Consider the following 21,216-nt stretch of genomic DNA (forward strand, 5'->3'; position numbering starts at 1 on the left):
CTCGGATGGCGCGATGGCCTTCACTAGGGCATTAGGTTCAGGCGTAAACGTGCGTTCAATCATCTTCAAGTATGTCCTGAATACGCGAGCATGTGTCTCATACTCTGCATCGCACCTTAGCAGACGCAAGGAGATGCTCGCGGAATCAACACATGGTGGGCGGATCGTGGTCGGCTGGAAGTACGTGACCATGCTCCCTGTAGCATCATACTCGTCTAAAGTATCCTGTCAATACTATGATGTAGGATCTCCCCGCACCAAGCGGCGGCACCGATGACCGCTCCGATGGTCCCGGAGGATGGCCTTCCTGTCTTCAGCAGATGCTCAGACACGACAACGAAATGGTCGCAGGCTGGAACGACGAAATCGACACCATACTCATTTTTGTAAGCCATATAAGATTCTTCACGCCCCCACATCCCCTGATGCAGTGCAAGGCGGGTCTTTTCTCCGCGATCCTGACAGCCTTCAGCGTTGAATCGTACAAGCTTCTCCAGCAAGACCCGGAGCAGACCTCGACCGATCTCCTCGCTCAAATCTCGCTGCAGCTGCAGAGCTTCTCACTCAATCCCGCTTTCGCCAATTCCACGCACACACCGTCACTGAAACGGACACATATACCTGTGTCAGCTGTGCGCATCAACAGCCTCTGGTTCACGAGCCTGGTGCTTGGTCTGGTGTCAGCACTGACCGCCATCTTTGCCCGCCAGTGGCTCCGCGAGTATGCCCATTGGCAGCTCTCTTCGTCCCGAGATAGCGTCCGCATCCGGCAATTCCGCCACGATGGACTCATGAGCTGGCGCGTGCCGACAGTAATGTATGCGATCTCCATCTTGCTGCAGATTGCGGTGGTCCTTTTCTTGGTTGGGCTCGTTGACTTCCTCTGGACGCTGAATCGCATCGTCGCTGGGACCGTCACTGCCTTCGTCGCCATCCCGCTGCTCCTCGCATTGGCATCTGCCATCATCCCAACGTTTGCTCCCAATTGTCCGTACAAGTCGCCACTGGCATTCTTTATATATCGTGCATCGGCGCTCACCATCTGGATGCTTGGGCAGCTCCGTGAATACCGCACGAAATATTTGATCATCAAAGGTGCTCCGGATGCAAACGTGGGTCCATCCTATGCCGAGCACCGTACGCGCCCTCTATCAGAAAGCATGCCGGCTACCTGGGTCCTTCGCGATGTAGGAAACGTTCAACGACAGCAGCCTAAGGCGCTCGATAGCGACAGTCACGCGCTAGATTGGATCCATGCATACACCTTCAATGAGAACGTGCGGGACACTATCCTTACTGAATGTCTTCCTGACATTTCCAAAGCCAAACGAGCGCAGGTTGCGGTCGAATTAGTTGCTAAAGCCGCTGACTATCGGCTTGGCGATCTTGTACGGTATATCCGAGCTTTCGGGACGTCACCTCGGCTTTCCGAATTGAAGGCCAAGATACACATGAAGCTTCTGGTGGCGGTCTATGCCGATGCATGCCCCTGCTCAGACTTGAGCTGCGTGAAGATCAACCGTACCGACATACATGCTTTGACTGAGCGACTGTCCACATTCTCACCTACCACGCAACACTCGTATTGGCAATTCTTGAAATACCGGATCATCCAGGGAAGCAAGCTGAGTGCATCCGAAATTCTGAGCTTCGCTCTCGGATTACAGGCAGCGGCGGAGAACTCATCAGGCGTTCAGGAAGAAGGTAGAGTCTCGTGTTGACGTACCCGTCGGTCGGAGTTTCATGTATACGCCCGCTTAGATGCCCGTTTGGTCCTTCAATGGGGCACCGGCTTGCCTTTCCCTGGTGATGGCTCGAAGGACAGTGGGGCTGCATCAGTCGCCTTCGATACAGCTATCACATCTGTCTTTTCCCTCTTGGAAAGTATGGCCTTCGCCGACATCCACGGTCTGCATCAAAAGCAGCCCGAATTGTTGGACAACTTCTTTGCGCACCTCAATCACTACATCCTTGCTCGCGTGCAAAGGCACAGTTGGCGTTGCCCGGCGGAGTGGATTATATTTATCTTTGGCGGCACTACATTGCCTATCCCACCTTACTTGACTGTCACGATGAGGGATTTAGCGCTTCAACGTATGTTCGAACCTTCGGAAGAGCATGAAAGTGGACTGGGCGATGCTCTTATGCGTGCAACGGTCCCGCTTTATCTCTGGGATGTGGACCATGCACAGCTATTTCAAGGCATGACAGATGTTCGCAAGGCCAGCATTGGTGCATACCCTGTCTGCCTCTTATTAGAGGTATTTTGCTCATCATAGTGCCTGTCATCTAGCCCCGCAAATCGTTACCGATAACGGAGGAAATGAAATGCTAATACCGGATAAACCCGTGTTCTTGGATGCCATAATTCACGATTGGAACTCGATCGGTGATGTTTTTGCTATACTGCATGACCGGTTTCACTGATCTTGCTTTCGCGCAGCGCACGCCATGAGCCCATGGTATCAGAGTAATTTTTCCATGGCTACATTCCTTGAGCAAATGCCCTTTACGGAGTCTCCTCAGACATCCGCATCGCATTTGCCCAGCGTCGTACCTTCCGGTGCAGGTTTTGTCGCTGGGACAGCATCATTTCCATTGTCCCGTGACAGCTCCTTGGGGAAAACTCAGCTCCATCCAACGACTGATTCCACCCTGCCGCAGACTGCGTTTGACTCCACCACTCGAGACGATCGTCGATCTACGGACGATACAAACACTGAGGCGGGACCTAGCAGACACGTGCGATTTAATGACGAAATGTCGTATCAATCCCTGGTCCACACATACAACAACTCGAACATTATTCCCTTCATCGCACCTACTTCTCCGGAAGAGGTGCCTTTACCCCCTTCCGACCGCGATGAAGAACATGACTTGGGGAGTGTACTTGACGATACCACGTTATCCGAGCTACATCTGCCCTCGGACTAGAGGTCACGGTATAAAAAAGATGAACCTTCGATCCGGCAGTGTTCGCAACCTCCAACCAGTATCGACAGAGATGCATCATCATTTGAAACTTTAGCCACTGTTCAAGACCCGTTTTCCGCGACACCCTCTAATCCACTCCCGACATGAGCGTTAGCCAATAGTATTGATGGTGTCATGAAGCATTCAGATGTGAAGATTGCCTCAGGGAGCACACGAAATGCCTCCGCATCCTCATCAAGTCGGAGCACATTCTGCGGGGAAGGGTTACGCTGTGAGGACGATAGTTCTACAACGAACCATACGAAGGGTCATCTCACAACAGCTTGTTTGCGGCGGCATCATAATTGACTATACCATGTAATATACACACGGGTGATTCCTTGAATGTGCAGGTGCAAGGTTAATATGAACCCGCGCGAAACCTGGGGACGACCGTCTGGCGCACCTGCCCGTAAATGATAGTCAGATACTCGTGTCGACATTGAACACGTTGTGAGCGACCCTCTACCATTGCACGAGTTACTGACGCGGACGCGTTTCACAGTCCACGTTGGACTAGCCATTGTACGGAATGAAGACACGTTGAATCCGTGTTATAGGCTGCTTAGCGATTCTTGAGACCAATCACTTCGTGAACTCGTGACATTACCTGATGCATGTATTCCCCAAATTGAGGGGGGGCCACAGCATGCTGCTTTTGATGTTCCAGTCTCCGACTACTACGGAGTACCGTAGTCTACGCGAGAACGTCATGCATCACGCCGTGATTGATGGCTGACTGCGACTTGTGCTGCACACTTTGTTGATGTCATTGCCGAAGAGCGCGAGCCGCCGATGGTTCAAGAATGCACAGTACATTCCGTTGAACTGCGTATCTCCGAATGACATTGACTCACGTTCAGTCTACAGCCATTATACCCGCCCCGAGACGAAGGCTAAAGCTTGAAGCCACAAGTGCCGTGCCAACTTCGAGTGTTCTGGGCGCTTTATCTGGGCCGATTACTCATTGTTGGCTAATCACCTGTAACGCTGTGAAGAGCAGAGATGCACGCATGGTCGATTGCGGTTATCAACGGACGCGGCCGCGGCATGGGTAGCGATCAGATAGCATCTTTAGGATTCTTGGTGTAGCTGCAGGGTAGCACATTAGTCTGAAGGGCAGTCATCCCGCGGTGCTGGAAGGCTGGAAGCCGTTTCAGGGGCTTCGTCAGGGCTGCCTACAACGGATTTTCCGAGCCTCCGGGTCGAAATGATCGCGGGGGAAGTCCGGTGGCGGTGCTACCATGACGAAGCCGATCCTTGCCGAACCGCGCGCCGGGCCATATAGCGTGTCAGCACCGGACAGGGGCCCAGCAACTTCGCTCTTGCCACCACCTCGAATGGTACTAGCTTCCATCCATACCTCCAGATATACCACCAATCTGTTGGTAACATCTCTATCGCACATTCTATCCAAACATGTTCCCAACTTGCTCGGCTCGCTCGGTCTCCGCAACGTCGTCGATGGCGGCAGCGTCAGCGACCCGCACGTCCACACGTTCGCGAAGCGCCAGTCTCATGGCGAGTTTATCGCGTTCGCCTGTCTCATCCCCGTGTTGGTCTTGTTGTCGGGTCTGTTTGCCGGTCTGACGCTAGGGTACATGTCGCTCGACGAGACGCAGCTCAACGTGCTCTCTATCAGCGGCACACCGTGAGTCTCCGGTTTCGTTATCGTGCCGTGACGGCGCGCTCATCTAACCCGTCTGTCTCGTTCTTGCAGAAAGCAGCAGGCGTACGCCAATAAGATCAAACCTATCCGGAAGAACGGCCACTTGCTGCTGGTCACGTTGCTCCTCGCGAACATGATCGTGAACGAGACCCTGCCCGTTATTTCGGACCCTATCCTCGGCGGTGGCGTTCAAAGTGTCGTCGTCAGCACCGTCCTCATCGTCACCTTCTCCGAGATCATTCCCCAATCCGTTTGCACCCGCTATGGCCTCGCTATCGGCGCCACAATGGCCCCGTTCGTCAAAATCCTGATCTTTGCCCTGGGAATCGTCTCCTGGCCGATAGCCAAGGTGTTGCAGTTCATTCTCGGACCGCACCACGGGATCATCTACAGGCGCTCGGAACTGAAGGAGCTGATCAACATGCATTCCGCAACGGAAACGTACGGTGGCGACCTTAAGCGCGACACGGTGACGATTATCGGCGGCGCGCTCGACTTGCAGGAGAAGATGGTCAAAGACGTGAGTTCCGTGTCCCCAGAGCTTGCGACGGCCCAAAATTAGCCCGAAACGCTCCCGCTGTATGCCGTGACGCTCCCACACGGCTGGTGAACCGGCTGCCGTCGTGGGCTCTCTTTCTCCGGGTTCGCGGAAACACGGCATGGCTAACGTCATTCTGCTTAGGCTATGACACCGATTGAGAAGGTGTTCATGTTGCCCATCGACGCGAAGCTCGACGAAGAGACCTTGCGGCGTATATGCGCCACTGGCCACAGCCGCATACCCGTATACGAGGAGATCGATGTACCTGTCGGCGCTAGTGGTGTTATTGAAGGCAGGAAGATCAAGCCAAGCATGCAAAAGGTCAAGAAGATCATCGGCATCCTTCTCGTTAAGCATGTGAGGGCCATCGTTTTCGAGTTGCCGACTATACTGACATATCGTTCTAGTGTGTTATGCTCGACCCGAGCGATGCTGTACCTCTGCGGAAGATCCCCTTGAATCGTGTGACGTTCGTCCCTCAGAATGAGTCCCTCCTCGGTATCCTCGATAGGTTCCAGGAAGGTCGCTCGCATATGGCCATCGTCACACGGTTCAGCAAAGAGAAGGCTGCGAGCGTGAAGAAGGTGGTCAAGAAGAACTTGACTCAACGTTTGCGCGAGCGCGTCATGGGTGACTCAGACTCCAGCAGCGATGAGGAGCCAGATGAGAAAGAGGTACATAAGGGCGGTCGGGATGAGCCTCTCCACCCGAACGCTACGTTGCGTGGTGGCGAGTCCGGAAAGGAAGACGGTAAGCCTTTGTCGCCCGTTCGCACGAATTCGGGTCGAGGGCGGAGCAAGCGTCGTAATCCGGACCTCGAGATGGGACTGGGGTTGGCGATGACGCCTATTGAGGATAAAGACAAAGAGCAGCAAGCGAAGAGTCGCAGGAGTAGCTTGCAGCTCTCCAGAGGTCCCGCGCTGGAGCAGAGTATGCCGGCCGATGCGGTTCTTACCCGCCAGGCCGCCCAGGATTTCTTGCAAGGCTTTGATCACGCCATCGCCCCTCTTGGCATTATCACGCTGGAGGATGTTTTGGAAGGTTCGTAGCGCCTCATCTGAGTTTGTAGGCTTTCACTGATGAATATCGACGTTCAGAGCTCATCGGCGAGGAAATCTACGACGAGTTCGACAAGGAAGGTCTGCACGCCGACCTCTACTCTGCCGCGCCGCCAGCAAAGGCACCGGCTCTCCAACGCAAGAATTCGGCACCGCAGCTCGGTCATGACGACAGCACGATCACGACTGGGTCCACCGTCGTTAGCGGGCCCACCGGCTTGAAGAACATCAGCACCATCGCACTGCCCGGATTCAAGAACCTGAACCCATTTTCGCGCTCGCGGAGCGCGCCGCCGACGCCGAGGAAGAAGGACAAGGTGCTCCCGATGGACGTGGTTGACGACGACGTCGTGCTCCCTCCCCCGGCCGTTGTAGTCAATCATCTGCCGCCTGCCGAACAGAACGAGCTAGAGCTACCGATTCCGGTTCCCCCGCGCATCGTCGTCCCCGAGGAACCTTCTTCAAGTCACGGCGAGGCCTCGCCCATTACGGCCACCTTGGGTTACGGCGACGAGGGCCCGCGCATCGACGCGCCTCGCCCTGTCTCCGCTCTGCCTAGAACAGTTGTCGGCAGTTCGCTCATGCCGTCGCGTAGCACGAGCCCCGCGCCGAGTCTTGAGCTCTTCCTGCACGAGCGCCGGCGTAACAAGCGGGACAACCCCGGCGCGGCGCAGCAGCCCCCGCCGCCCAGTCCTGTGCCGAGCCCACCGGGTACGGCCACAGGTTACGGCTCGTCGACGATCGCGAGAGCTGCGAGCGCGAAGGGCGGGAGGTTCAAGAGCAGTCCGTTGACGGGCGGGGATTTGACGGGGAGAGTCGTCGCTGAGCAGGTGAAGAGGGATTTGAGCGTGCCGATGGACGCGGGGCGGAATCCGGGGCGTATCTCGGAGGCGAGGGAGGATGGAGACGAGCAGGAACATGAAGAGATGTAAGATATTTTGAGGTGTTGAGGGGGTTCTGCTGGTCTTTTCATGGACGGAACTGCTGGAATGAGATCGGGGTAAGAGGATAGCGTACGTGTATCATTTTCGACCTTTTTTTCCCTTTTCTTTCCCTTCGCTTTTTCAACTAGCTTGCAATCGATTGCTCGTACATTGTAGATGCATTGGCTTCATCATTTTCGAGATACGTTGCGCGTTATGTATAGTATTGATACTGACGGATGCCGGAGTGTTTTTTTGCCTTGAGCCGTGACCTGCCGCGACCTCCCCGCACGACCTTTGAATTCTTCGTCCTTCGTACCACCGTACGCGTTACAGCACCGTGAAGCAATTTGGGCAGCGCTATGGTTGCGCACGATCGCATCCCTTTCGCTGCCACGTGGGCCCTTGCGCTATCTCACGCTGATAAACCTACGATACCTATGAGCCCCCGCATCACACCACTTTAGAGGAATATATACTCGTGCTGAGGCCTCTCACGATTCCAGGTTCGCGAAACAGGACCCGCGTTCTCGACTTCATGAAACAAGAAGATTGCGCGGCCTCACACTCGACATTCGGTGTGTTGTTATTGGCTGCCCAGTGCCTAAGGCAGTGATGCTGGTCGCAGGAGGCGGGTGTTCGCCACTCGGGAATGGGTTATAAAGTCGTAAACACGACGGAGGGTTCATCCCGAACGATATGCTGTCCGCCTCGAACGCATTGCTGCTATTCGCAGCGGCGTATGTGCTAGGTCGTATTTATGCTATATGGAAGATTCTACAGGTACGTGCTCTTATATGCTATGATGTCAAGATGGTTATAGTTTACTCCTCGTCTTCAGTCCGTGAAGGGTGTCCCTGTCCAGTTTGTTCTCATACAGCCACTGACGTCGCTCGCGATCCTCTTGCCACACGGCCGTTGGAACCCTGGTAAGCATCATGCGAACAGATGCACGCTTCCCCTTGAGATTCATCTATGCTGCAGGAACGCACTACGTCTGGGATGCCCGGAGCACTGGTACGAACAATGAACCTCATCTCATTTGCGTTCCCGTGATCACGTCTTGCCTATAGCATACAGCGAGAGGCGTTTCGAGGCCATACACTTCGTCCCGCTGTTATACGGGTCCGGCTACTTATACAACGTGTCTCCGGAAGCTTACAAGCAGATTATGAGCCAAGATGGGATGGATATACAGAAACCGGTGGAGGGGCTCACACTCGAGTAAGGAATATTGACATCCCAAAGGTCCGTTGTGGCTGACTCGCATCATCCAGCTTCCTAGGGTCGAACGTGGTGGCCTCGAACGGCGACATGTGGAAAAGACACAGGAAGATTGCTGCACCTGCTTTCAATCAGGAAACGTGTGTCATCCACATCATGCCTCGGACATGGTCGCTTTGACACCGCAACGTAGCTATGCTGATGTATGGGAAGTCACGGCGAGGTTGTATCACGAAATGCTACAAAGCGAAGCATGGAAGGCTGGCGACTCCATTACATTCCCCGCCTTCAACCACTTCACGACACGGGTATGATCGAATAACGTCCCTGGTGGATTACTAGTGCTGAGCTGAATGACCTCCAGATTGCCCTCCTGGTCATTGCTGCCTGCGGCTGTGGGTCATGAACGTTTGCGAAATTAACCGAACTCATCGTTTCCCTAGTTGACATGCGCATTGGGTGGGATGAGTCTCCGTCGTATCCCGGCTTGCACAGTACAATTGACAGAATGATCGTCACCGTTTCCTCCAATCTCCTGTTCCGCATTCTCGCTCCGGCGTGGATCCTATCTATACCCAGCGCAATGTAAGCTTTCTCTCCAGATCTGCCCACTTCGTTTCTGTACAAGGATAGTTACCTGACGTGAACCCAAGCATGCGCCGCATAAAGATTTCCTACGAGGACTTGCAACGGTACCTTCATGCCGAGATCTCGAACAAGCGGGCAGATTTGCGGAAGCGAAAGGCCGTCGGAGGGGCGACGGAGACTACGGATCGAAATGTGTTCGGAAGGCTTGTGACAGCGAGCGAGTCTGAGGGAAGTCGAGGCTTAGATCTTTCGGAGCTCACTGGGAACTTGTTCATATTCCTCTTCGCCGGTGGGTTCTCGACATATATCGTAGTCACCATCGCTGAACCTCTCCATAGGACACGGTAAGAGCGGCGTTGCTGCTTCTGTTCAAAAATATTGAAGGAGACTTTCAGAAACAACTGCGCACACCCTCGTAGTGACCCTCGCGCTTCTTGCTGTTCACATGGAGGAGCAGGAGAATATTTGCCGTCACATACAAGAAACGATTGGTAACAGGGATCCGGTAGGTTGTATCGTGAACCACAAGTGGCACATTACTGAATGGTCCCCGTAGACCTTCCAGGATTATAGTGCTTTAGGGCCAGTCTTACACGCCTTTTATGAAGCATCCCGGCTATATCGTGAGCCATCGTACTCAGCCTTATTTCTTCTTGTGCTGACGCTCGATGCGCCATCAAGCCGCCGGTTACGTGCAGATCCGGGAACCCCAATCCAACATCGTCCTGAAGTTCCATGATACGGAACGTCCGGACGCACAACGCGATGTTTTTGTAGCAAAAGGCATTCTTTTGTGCATGGACCAGGTCGGCTTGAGTATGTAGTTTCGGTCTTGCATGTTCAGCACGGACTGACAAAGGAAGTGCAGATCGCAATCCTCGCACGTTCCCGCAACCTGAGGACTTCATGTGAGACCGCCTCCTCTATGCAGGAATTATATTAATTCCCTATTAGTCCTTCACGATGGAGAGACAAGTCCGCCGACGACCTAGTCGCCTTTTCTGTGAGTAATTTGATTACCCACCCATGCACTTAGGTGAGTGACGCTATGCCCCATAGTTTGGCCCTAGAGTATGCTTAGGAAAGAAGGTAATGTCGTGCTCTGTTCTCATCCTCGCCCGTATTTCACCATAACCGCATTGCGATCAGTTCGCTTTCGTCGAGGTACGTCATATCCAGCTTTACATCAAATTCTATACATGCCTCCGATAACATCACAGGCTGCGTGCTTCCTCACTCACCTCCTGCGGGACTGGAAAATCGAACTGGATCTGACCGGTTACTCATCATTCGAAGAATGGCAAGCGAAATACATGTATCCGCTTATGGGGATTACACTCAAGACTGGTGCGTCGTGTCTTCGTTGAAAGAGCTGCACATTCGGGTGCGCTGATTATGACATCGATGGTAGGGGATGTCCCGCTGAGGGTAGTGAAGCGGCCGTCTTGATGTGGCCATTAACCCTACTCTAGTCTGCCAGTTGTAGCTGCTCTTGGAATATTATGTCGTGAATTCTTTGAAGATACTGCGTCATGATGGATTTTGTCAATTTACCTGTACTCTAAAAAGTGATGTGCAGAGTGCTGTGGGCGACATCGCGCTCACAAATTTGGTGTTATGCACCATATCACAAGCAATAACTTGCGTAGAGATCTTGAACGCATTGGGGTAACAAACGATAAAGAGCAGTGCGGATTGAACTACCATACGGCGGGCATTGCATAGACAAATATCGAGTACCACCGCGCTGGCTGATTTCCCTGATGGAAAGCGTGAACCTGACCGCCGTCCTCGGGTTCGAGGGTATTATTGACCTCTGCCCGGTGGCCATGTCCGATAGACAGAGCCTCAATTTCGGAATCATCCACGGGTGGAAGTGGAACATGAGTCGGTGAGATGGGCAAGGTACGGTCATCTAGGGAGAGTGTGTACCCCACCTCCCTCGAATTTCCAAGTGGATATGAAGATGCATTAGATGGTGTGATATCAATATCTGATATGTCGCTGCTGCCCTCAAGTGCAAGGGTCCGATACTCGTCCTCATCTTGAAACGGAAGGGGTACATCCGCGGGTGAAATAGGCGTGATGGTTAACGGGTCACCATCTTTGTCCTGGGTCGGGAGGTCGTTGAATTTCACGTGTCTGCTAGAACCCGGTCCGGGGGAGGAAGGAGGTGAATAGTCTGGTGGTCCGTTCCATACGTTTCTGGAATTGTCAGGCCCATTGTGCAGGGGAGCCAAAGGAGAAGATGGCAGAGACTCGGATGGATTCTCTGTTGCAGGCAAGAACCGGCTATCAGTCATGTTTGCGTCGGGTGATATGGGCTGAGCTTGCGACCGTGGACTTATGCGATGCACTGAGCGACAAAGTACAGTGGGAGAGTCAAAATTGTTCATTTACTACTCACATTCAACCCGTATTCAGACGCACCTACTGAATTCCAATCGGATACGAGAGCGTCAACGTATGCGGGTCTTACGGGTATTAAGACTTCTTCGCCCGTGTCTTCGTCAATTTGGGACATTATCTGCAAGCCTGTCCAAAAGTTAGACATATTCCTGAGTAACTTGGGTAGAGCACAAGTCACCATCTTTGTGATCTTCTTCAGGAAATATTTGTTCAAACATTTCATGATCCACGTCCCACATATAGAGCGGGACAGGTGGACCAAAAATGGTGCCGGTATCCGCCTCTGAGTCCATACTCTCGAACTGCTCGAACATCCGTTGATGTATTATCACCGATGTGGTGAATGAAAAGTCCATTGGCACGAACCGCATACCAATCACGAATCGCATCCACGCTGCTGGAAGGCGCCAAGTCGAAGAATCCGGGTCCAAGGCATGTTCCCGTAGACGGTATTTAAGGTAGCGATCGATACGAGCAAAGAATTCGTTCAAAAGGGAGGGGGCATCCTCTATCCAGAGCAGCAAGTCTTCCGCCCGCAGTTCGAGCATGTAGTGCATGCCATCTGTTATGTGTCGCTCGAATTCGATGGACGAGGTAACTCCGTCATCCACGACATCGACTCCAGGCACGGGTATCGTGACAATATGTTTGAGGGCTGCGTAAGCATTAGCGATGGTCGAATATATTGCATTTGTGGACGGAGATCCTGCTAGCCACCCTTCCTCAAACATCGGGCGCTGCTCTGACGCATTATCTGGCGCTTTCTCGATTAAATCAGGGTCGGGTGGCGTGGACTGGTACCGAGATCGAGGGCTCATTGCCTGTGCTATCGTATCATTTGTGGTTTGCATTAGCGCATTTTACATGCAAATTGTAGGATCTCACCTGTTGAAGTCCAGTCAGACACGATAGCATCCATGAATACCGGTTTGTCGGGTATTAACATTTCTTCGCCCGTAGTATTGTCTACATCGATACGGGGCTCTAGACCTGCGCTTATGTCACTACAATGAACACGCAAGCATTATGCACAGAGCACAGACCTTCAATACGTTGTGAAGCGTCAGTACCGTCAGCGCAAGTACCGTCAACGCGCGCGCGGAGAGCTCGTGGAACTCCTGATCCCACAGATACAACGGGACAGACGCCTTCTCGATAGCAAGTTTCATCCTGACGTCCTCCGATGGATCATATATCTGCATCAGTACCACGCTCCTGAACGTTAGCGCGAAGTAATGCGGCACGGATGGCACAGAGAGCGCGAATACAATCCATTGAGCGGGGCATCGCCAGGCGTCGTGACCAGAGATACACCTTTCCAGTCGGTCAAGAACATATACATTGACGTTATTGAAGAAATGAGTCTGCAGGTCCGGATTCTCCTTGGTCAGATGTGAATTATCGTCTGGGTTGATAGTCTCCAAGAGCCGAAACGTGGCTGATATGGCTGTATCAAAGGCCTTCGTCTCAATTGCACTGCGCTCCGTATCATTTATGAGGGGAGGAGATAAGCTAGCACTCCATCGAAGCACGATGCACATGTCTGAATCGTCCGTGATATTAGTTACGAGCTCTCAAAAAGCACACTATATGAAACCGACCTTCTCTGGGGATGGGTAGTGATTCTTCCAGTGCCGCATCTATACCCAAAGCGAAGCTGCAAATTTCTGTGGGGGAAAGTAGCCCTCCGGAGATAATACGACTCTTGAGGAACCGCCAATGTGCTCGGCGCGTTTCAGGAGAGGCGGGGGATAAGTGTTCAGTCAGGATATGTATGTCATTTCGGGATACCTTCCCGCACTTCGGATCTACGCACGGGCAGCTGTCAGTATAGGCTGCCAGCAAGAGTTCCATGTGAATTCGAGCCTTCAACTCGGACAGCTGAGGCGCGGACCCAGTTAGTCGTATGTGACGGAGGAGCTCGTCAAACCGGTATCCGGAAGCTGTTGCGACCAGTTTCACCACCACTCGCGCCCGTTTATCGCTCGGGATGTCCGAGAGGCATTCAGCCAGAATGCTGTCTCGCATGCCTTCATGGAAAGTGTACGCGTGGATCCAGTCTAAGGCACCGCTGTCGCTGTCGAGGTCCTCCGGAGATCGGTGTCGCACGTTCAGGACATCGCGCAGAACCCAGGTCGAGGGCATCCGCTCACGCAACGCTCGACCACGGAGATGTTCTAAGCGACGACGGATGGCGACTATTGTGTCGCCACGCAGAGATTTTGGGAGAGGAATCGCCACGCTCAAACTCGCGATACGTCCGATGAGCCACAGAATAAGGACTGAAACACGGTAGATGAAGTACGCGAGCGGCGACTTATAGGGGCAACCTGGGGCGAACGTAGGGATTATCGCGGAGGCGAGCAGGAGGAATAGAGGAGCTGCGATGAAGACCGTAATGGTAATCGCGACGATCCGGTTGAGCGTCCAAACGAACTCGGTGAGTCCTGCTAGAAAAAGGACAACAGCCATCTGGAGGAAGATGGAGATGGCGTTCATCACTGCCGGCACACGCCAGCGAACCAGGCCATCGTGACGAAACTGCCGGAGGCGGACGGTTTCTCGTGGCGAGGAAAGGTGTTTCTCCTTGGGAATAGCTAGATGCCAAGGGACGTACTCGCGAAGCCACTGACGAGCGAAGATAGCGGTCAATGCTGACGTCAAACTGAGGACGAGACTTGTGAACCAGAGGCTGTTGATACGTGTTGCGGCCTCTGCTATGGACGTGGTTCGGGGTGATGGAATATACGTAGAATTGATGAATGCAGGGTTGACCGAAAAACTTTCCAGCTGAAGCGAAATCTGTGACAGCGTAACCGCCGATGCTTGTTCTGGGTCCTGCTGCAGCATCTGGTACGACTCGACGGTGAAGGCTGTGAGAACTGCGGAGAAAAGACCAGCCTGTCTTTGCATGAGGAGAGATAGCCAGGATACGTACGACCTATGAACTCACAAAAATAAGTATAGTGTTGATCTCATCGTTCCAGTCCTCGATCATCTTCTTATCGTATCTGAGCATTTCTTCAAGACAAGTCGCCCATCCACCCTCAATCTCCGAATCGCCGTCACGTCCTTTCGGTGCAGAATGCTGAATTGCGCATCAATCGAGCGGTGAAGGCGGGCAAGGACAGTAGATACCTTGAGTTGCGCAGGATCAACCCGCCATGATCCCACTTGCTGTCCCTCGCGTTCGTGGGCCACAGGGGTGGCCCGGGGTGGTAACAGCGATGGCGCGTACGACGCGTCGCGTAGCTCCATGCTGCCTCGTTCATGCATAGGATGGGCTTGAGCCATCGCAAGCTCGGTGCCGTGAGCGAGCAATGAATGAATGCGCAGGTGGGCATCTGTTAATCGATCCGCTGGCGACCCGGTATAGTTCCGATTCTTGTGGGTCCAACGACGCCGTGGAAGTTTGATGCAGACGCTAAGCAGGCAAACATTCGTATGGCCATATCATCGTGGATGCCGGCATGACCGTCGGCATCCCTCCTACCAAAGCATTGAGAAAGACGTGCCAAATACAGGTGAAGCTGCAGGAAGAGCAGTGTGAAAGGCGACAAGCAGGTCGTTGGTGGCGCAAGACAACAGTGGGAAGCGCGAGATAACGCTGGGAAGTCCGAAGAGCCAGGCGCTGTCGCATGCTCTTAACGATAGAAGAACTTCGCCCGCGGGATGAATATTTCACTGAAGTCTAGTCATTTCCACCATGAAGATGAAACAAGATTGCGACCGCATCTGGGCCTACGGCACCGAGAACGCATTGTAGAGAGCACTGAGCTACTGAGCTACGTGTAAAGGTTGAAGTATGGGAGCATGGAGGAAAGGTTCGACTCGACGCACATCGACCACCCGGCACCACCGCCGATTTGTCCCGACTTGCTTCGGACTGAATTTGCATCTAGGATTCTACCTGAGGTCGTGCAACTGCCCGAAAGCGTCTTCTGACATCGTAGATCACTTCCATCGAATGCTGGGTCGATTCTACACGAGAACATAGGGGGGATATGTTCATTGGGCACCCCTACTAAGAGGAACGGAAAGGGCACGTGCGCATAGTCAAACTTACTGTCCGCGAGCAAAGTGACGCCAGCAGGGTCATGGTGCGGTGCACCTTCGGTGAAACTACCCCCACATCGACGAGTCGGAGCCGAAACCGGATCATGCAGTCGAAATTGCATGATCTGAACGCAGTGGGTGATCGAGCTCGAGGCGCGGAGGGGTGACTGGAAAACCCTGCCCTGAGCGCTTCTCTCGACAAATCTGTGTAATGACGAATGCTACGAATTTGAAGATTGCAGCACCCATCTTACCTGTAAGAAAGTCGTGTTACGGGGAGCGTTGGCGTGGCGTTGCACCGGTACCTGTGCACATGTTACTCTGAGCCGGCTTGACGCGGGCCGCTCTGCCGAGGTGAACTGGCGCTTAACCTTACCGCAGCCCCCGCCTGCTCTCTTTTACCTTTTCCTCGATGCTTGCTCCCGTTCGACGACTTCCAACATCCCGCGACGTGCGAGACATTGCGGGGGAAACGCACACCTTCGGCGTCATCTTGAGGGTGCGCTCGATCTGTATGATCGCTCTCATAGAACACTGGGAAGAGAAGGTTGCAAGGAGAAGTAAATTCAGAGGTCGCTCTACTTCTTCGCCTAGAATGCGGGAGCAATTGACTCCTTTCTCCAACCCCGACTCCCGACCTCGCTCTTCACTACTGGCGTCACGCGCTGGATAATTGCGACATCGCGTTTTAAGCTAGCATTCTGAACGACTCGACCTGACTTCGGCTTTTCCACCATGCTGATGATTATAGCCTCTGCAAGCTCCTCGTCGAGTGTCTCGTCCAGATCGTAACTTAAGCGGGCCGGACCTCCCCTCTCTCGCTAACCTCCGCGCGCGCCAACGCGGGCTCGTCACCGGACGCGTTTTAGTCCCAGGGCAGCACGAGGTTCTCGCCGAAGATACACCGCACGCGTGGCGTCAGGGACACGCCGCCCTCCCCGAACCGACATTTATAAAGCTTCGCGGCGGGCTTCCCCATGGCACGGAGGACTTCGGCCCATTCACTTCCTGTCGTCGGCATCCCTCCTCGCGATCTACGATCTACGCCCCGGCCATGTCTGAGTACGGAATGCACGAGGCGCCTGCGGACGTCGTCGTCGCGAACAATGACGAGCTCGTACGCAAGCTCGACGCGAACGTCATCGCCGATGCCGCGAAGGCGGACGCGCAGGAGCACAAGATGACCGTACGCGAAGCGTTTATCATCCATCGGAGGGCCATCTTCTGGAGCATGGCTCTTTCTGCCGCGTAAGTCGCTGCCATGTCCTCTCTGAGGGAACCCGTTCTTACAGTCTAGCAGCCTGATAATGGAAGGTTACGACGTTGTCGTGGTACGTCATAAACAGCTTCAGCTTGTGAAGGCGACATTCACTCACGATTCTTCTCTACAAGATCGCCTCCTTCTACGGTCAACGTGAGTCGAACTGAAGATTCTACATGCATTACTCGTACTCACGTATGGCGCGCTCCCAGCCAACTTCCTCAAGCGCTTCGGCGTCCCCGCGCCCAACACCGACGCCGGTTACGTGATCCCGGCCGAATGGCAGTCCGCGCTTTCGAACGGTTCTTCCGCAGGCGGCATCATTGGCTTGCTGGTCAACGGTTGGGCTGCGGACCGCTTCGGGCCCAAGATCGTAATGATGTGTTCGATCGTCGCGCTCACAGGCTTCATCTTCATCATGGTCTTTGCCAAGTCGCTCACGATGCTCGTCATTGGCGAGGTCTTTTGTGGCATTCCATGGGGCGTCTTCCAAACGCTGACGACCGCGTACGCGTCCGAAGTGTGCCCGATCCAGCTTCGTGGATACCTCACCACGTACGTGAACCTTTGCTGGGGCGTCGGCATCCTGCTCTCGTCTGGCGTCGTAAAGGCCACCCTCAACATCAACAGCGACTGGAGTGCGTACCCCCCTGTTCCCTCTTCGTTGAGGCGCTCGTATTGAACCAATGATCGCTTTCAGGTTGGCGCCTACCGTTCATCATCCAGTGGGTGTGGATCGTCCCACTCTTCCTCATCGTCTACTTCTGCCCACCCTCGCCGTGGTGGCTCGTACGTAAAGGCCGGCTCGACGAGGCCGAGCAATCGATCATGCGCCTCACAAACCCTGCCGTCTACACCTCTGATCAGGCGAAGAGCACCGTCGCAATGATGGTGCACACGAACGAGCTCGAAAAGCAGGCAGCCGCAGGAACGACCTACTTCGACTGCTTCAAGGGCACGGACCGCAGGCGGACGGAGGTGGTGATGATGGTGTTCGCGATGCAGCTTCTGAGCGGAGAGAACCTGATCGGCCAGGGTGTGCAATTCTTGCAGACGGCGGGGATCTCGACCAGCTTGTCGTTCAGCTTGAACATGGTCCTCAACTCGATGTTCATCATCGGAACCATCATTTCTTGGGGCTGTGAGTCATCGATCGGCGTTTACGTCTTCATAGTGAGCTGATCCCCTCCGGCAGTGATCACCTGGTTCGGTCGACGCACGTTGTATACGGCCGGGATGGCGATCATGGCCGTCGTCCTCTTCATCATCGGCGGGCTCGGCTTTATCGGAACCAACTCGTCGACGATGGCCATCGGCTCGCTGCTTATCGCGCTCAACTTCATTTACAACTCCACGCTAGGCCCGATCTGCTACACGCTCATCGGCGAGATCTCGTCCACGCGTCTGAGGCAGAAGTCGATCGTGCTGTCCAGGATATCGTACCAGATCATGAACATCGTGTGTGGGATCATCGTCCCGCGCATGCTTTCGCCAACATCCTGGAACTGGGGACCCAAGTCCGGCTTCTTCTGGGCGGGCAGCGCCACGCTGTCGACGCTGTACTGTTTCCTCAGGTTACCGGAAACCAAGTGCGTTTTCATATGATGGACAGCTCACCGTGATATGTCTGACGTAACCATAGGGGGAGGAGTTATGGAGAGCTTGACCTGCTGTTCGAGAGCAAGACGCCGGCGTGGCGATTCAAGTCGACGAAGGTCGATCGTAAGCATCCTTCATTTCTTCCTCCCTTCTGCTGTGTCATTGAGTATGGCCTCCAACAGAATTTGGCACTCACCACCATGGCTCGGTCCACCCGGATACCAAGGAGGAAATTCACCACTTGGAATGAGCATAAAGCATCCCAGGTGCCCAGGTGCCGTGTGCCTGATCATTAAGCAATGTTAACTTTCGATTTTGTGCCTGTAATCTCACTGTATATGCCGGCTCACGACGTAATGCACTCTCTTGCTTGTATCATAGTCGGGTAATCGTAGCCATGATCTGTGTTGTCTCTCCGGATCCTGTACTGACGGCCATGCCACACATTCTGAGTGCTGTCATTATCCTAAGCGCAAAGCAGAGAGTACTCCCATCTTACGTGCTTGTAAGTCGACGCGTTGTTACATAAGTCGGAAAGAGTTGCGGAACTCCGCTTTTCCGCGTGAACTCCGACACGCTGGCTTTCACCGTCGCATTCAACGTCGTAAGTACTTGTGCACGACCACTACCGACGACAACAGGATTTGGCCTCCGCGTTATCGTCCGACTCTCTGATACAAGCAAAGCAAGCTCTCATGGCCATGCCGACGCGACGGGTAAACCCCCTCGCCCCGTGTATACGGGTCGAGCCCATAAGGCTTATCAGTGCACATTTGCTGACGGATACTTGCTTAGATAGCATATACGTACTCATCTAGCTAGGTTTTTGTGCTGAGAGTGCTTTCCAACGATGTACACGATGGCCTTGGCAACTTCGATGTGCTTGGATGACCCAAGCCGACCCACCGCGTCCCGAATGGACGCGCGCATACTATATATACTCGGGATGACGCCAGCAGTGAGGAGCAAGCGGCGCATACACTCATCCAAGGCACTACTACCGGCGACTTGACTGACAGCAGAGAACGGTATATATCCCGGTGCGTCGACGCGCCATTATGCCCCGATCTCACCTCTAACTCTCCCTTCTCGCTACAGACTCTTCGCTCGCGCACCCCCCGAGTACGCCGAACGCCGAGTAATATCACCCCACGCCAACCGACCTAGTTTCGTATACCATGGTCTCTGCCCTTGCTGCCACCGTTCCCGTGAACCCGCCCGGCGCGACGCCCGTCCTGTCCGAGGCGCAGGTCTGGGAAGGCCTCGGGATCAAAGCGCGCAACCCGAAGAGCTTCGTTGCCGCCATCACCCACTGCGAGCTTGTTTACGATAGCCCGAACAAGGTATCCAGTCCGTCCCGTCTTATCAGATACCTGATCTCTGACGTGGGTCGGCTACTCCTCCGCAGGTGACGCGCAGAGTCAAGTTCGGCGAGGACGCCCCGCTCGCGACGGAAGAGATCGAGCTGCACGAGCCCGCGATCGTACGTAAATTTTCCCCTCCCCTCTTGGTTTCCCTCGGCAATGTCTTACCGATCGGGCGACGGGCAGGCTTACTTCGAGGTCTCGCTCGGCAACCGCATCACGAACATCGTCTCCTACAGCCCGTCCGGCGAGCTGCTGCTCACATTCAGCTTCGCGAACGGCATCCCCGGCGTGCCCACTGACGAGGCGACGCCTAACGTCCAGATCGCGAAGGGACTTGCAGGCGGTATCCAGCATTCGATTGACCGCATCCGGGAGCTCGTCGTGGACGGCACGATCAAGGCGAAGTAAGGCTAGGGAAAGCACGAATCGCTCGCACTTCTACGCGTACTTATGTATCATCATCTGTTGAGTTGCAATCTGGATAAACCTCTTCAAGGCGTGTGCGTGCAGCCCTACGCTTGCCCGCCCCCTCTATCGTCTGCGGAAGTTCCCAACATCCAACACCGTGTAGAGAAGTACTGATGTGAAACATCCGTTTCACTTTTGTCCGCTCTCCTTCAATTCTTGCTATAATATTTATTGGACTCACACATAGATAGCCATGTGCATGTTTAGTCATAGCCTGAAGCCATTAAGAGCACGGTGCAAAACTTATTCTTCCAGAGGGATGCCGGTCAGAAATCTATTAATAAGCATTGTGTATCGGCCTGCTCGATTTGCGTAGACTGCTCCTTTCACTCAGATAATTTAATATCTCGGATATATTGAGATGATACCCCTACTCTGATGTGTACAAAGTGTTGAATTATCAGAGGTGCTGTGGGATGCTTGAGGCGGGCAAGAAAGGTGTTTCACATCAGGTGAAAGTCGCCAAAACGGGTTCATATCAGGTGGGTCCATAGTAATGTCTCCCGGAGAAATAATACGAAGCTGTACTTTTCGAAGAGGCTGATGCATCCATCTCCAGGGAAAAAAAAGGTTCGCGATAGATCGGGCGAGGCGGAAAGTGGGAGGACTACGTACGTGGGGCGTCGATGAGCTCGGCAGGAAGCTGTGATTGGGTGTGGGTACCCGCGCACCAGCCACAATACCACGGCTGTTGAATATGATCCACAGCTGGGCGAATCTTGCGATATGTTCTTGTCGTTCACTGCAGTCGGAACTTTCGTTCTCAAGTTTTGTTGAACAAACATTGTGGCGAGTGTGGCAGTAGATCTTCCGCATCTCGTATCAGAATTATCATCGTTTCATACGAGTTCAAACCAAAATGATAATAAGAAAAATGCCCGCGAATGTACGTATGATGTTGTCAGTTGTCCGCTCAACGGAAATCTACGATCGCGATCGTCAATGCTCTCAGCATCCGGACAACATCAGCTGCAGATTCCCCACCAAACCCATCGGAGGAGGCGCTTCTTTATGTCCGACAAGCAAAGTACATACTTCGTGCTGTTTCGTGAAGCCCAGGCCGTTGCGCTATCGAGCGAG

At 53.8% G+C, this 21,216-nt stretch overlaps 7 protein-coding genes across 7 annotated transcripts; 5 read left to right on the forward strand and 2 right to left on the reverse strand.

Moving 5' to 3' along the window:
- Positions 1-266: 266 nt before the first annotated feature.
- PUNSTDRAFT_29344 (uncharacterized protein) lies at positions 267-902 on the forward strand (the record flags this gene model as incomplete). Its single annotated transcript, XM_007388557.1, has 2 exons — positions 267-386; positions 438-902. Coding segments are annotated over 2 exons (585 nt in total), but the record flags the coding sequence as incomplete, so codon positions are not given.
- Positions 903-4,313: 3,411 nt separating this feature from the next.
- Positions 4,314-7,410, forward strand: PUNSTDRAFT_108636 (DUF21-domain-containing protein; the record flags this gene model as incomplete). Its single annotated transcript, XM_007388558.1, has 5 exons — positions 4,314-4,624; positions 4,694-5,162; positions 5,325-5,540; positions 5,591-6,224; positions 6,281-7,410. The coding sequence occupies 5 exons, from the start codon at positions 4,314-4,316 to the stop codon at positions 7,171-7,173; spliced, it is 2,523 nt and encodes an 840-aa protein (XP_007388620.1). The 3' UTR covers positions 7,174-7,410.
- Positions 7,411-7,438: 28 nt separating this feature from the next.
- PUNSTDRAFT_146647 (cytochrome P450) lies at positions 7,439-10,485 on the forward strand. Its single transcript, XM_007388559.1, has 19 exons — positions 7,439-7,947; positions 8,006-8,093; positions 8,149-8,181; positions 8,238-8,388; positions 8,442-8,528; positions 8,582-8,696; positions 8,753-8,783; positions 8,832-8,973; positions 9,042-9,265; positions 9,315-9,320; positions 9,372-9,481; positions 9,533-9,599; positions 9,658-9,792; positions 9,845-9,884; positions 9,931-9,979; positions 10,036-10,065; positions 10,126-10,140; positions 10,197-10,323; positions 10,388-10,485. Exons 1-19 carry the CDS (start codon positions 7,864-7,866, stop codon positions 10,423-10,425), a joined length of 1,572 nt encoding a protein of 523 aa, XP_007388621.1. The 5' UTR covers positions 7,439-7,863; the 3' UTR covers positions 10,426-10,485.
- Positions 10,486-11,522: 1,037 nt separating this feature from the next.
- PUNSTDRAFT_47674 (uncharacterized protein) lies at positions 11,523-13,530 on the reverse strand (the record flags this gene model as incomplete). Its single annotated transcript, XM_007388560.1, has 4 exons — positions 11,523-12,206; positions 12,429-12,861; positions 12,973-13,025; positions 13,177-13,530. The coding sequence occupies 4 exons, from the start codon at positions 13,528-13,530 to the stop codon at positions 11,523-11,525; spliced, it is 1,524 nt and encodes a 507-aa protein (XP_007388622.1).
- A 267-nt stretch (positions 13,531-13,797) lies between these two features.
- Positions 13,798-14,452, reverse strand: PUNSTDRAFT_26885 (uncharacterized protein; the record flags this gene model as incomplete). Its single annotated transcript, XM_007388561.1, has 2 exons — positions 13,798-14,286; positions 14,339-14,452. Coding segments are annotated over 2 exons (603 nt in total), but the record flags the coding sequence as incomplete, so codon positions are not given.
- Positions 14,453-16,346: 1,894 nt separating this feature from the next.
- On the forward strand, positions 16,347-18,765 carry PUNSTDRAFT_55732 (maltose permease). The gene is made up of 8 exons (XM_007388562.1): positions 16,347-16,689; positions 16,742-16,772; positions 16,834-16,855; positions 16,915-17,340; positions 17,403-17,843; positions 17,898-18,291; positions 18,345-18,424; positions 18,484-18,765. Exons 1-8 carry the CDS (start codon positions 16,496-16,498, stop codon positions 18,549-18,551), a joined length of 1,656 nt encoding a protein of 551 aa, XP_007388624.1. The 5' UTR covers positions 16,347-16,495; the 3' UTR covers positions 18,552-18,765.
- A 679-nt stretch (positions 18,766-19,444) lies between these two features.
- Positions 19,445-20,189, forward strand: PUNSTDRAFT_146649 (DUF1857-domain-containing protein). Its single transcript, XM_007388563.1, has 3 exons — positions 19,445-19,644; positions 19,710-19,784; positions 19,852-20,189. Exons 1-3 carry the CDS (start codon positions 19,480-19,482, stop codon positions 20,074-20,076), a joined length of 465 nt encoding a protein of 154 aa, XP_007388625.1. The 5' UTR covers positions 19,445-19,479; the 3' UTR covers positions 20,077-20,189.
- Positions 20,190-21,216: the final 1,027 nt, after the last annotated feature.

This window comes from Punctularia strigosozonata (genome assembly GCF_000264995.1).
Source record: "Punctularia strigosozonata HHB-11173 SS5 unplaced genomic scaffold PUNSTscaffold_19, whole genome shotgun sequence".
Classification (NCBI taxonomy): Eukaryota; Fungi; Basidiomycota; class Agaricomycetes; order Corticiales; family Punctulariaceae; genus Punctularia; species Punctularia strigosozonata.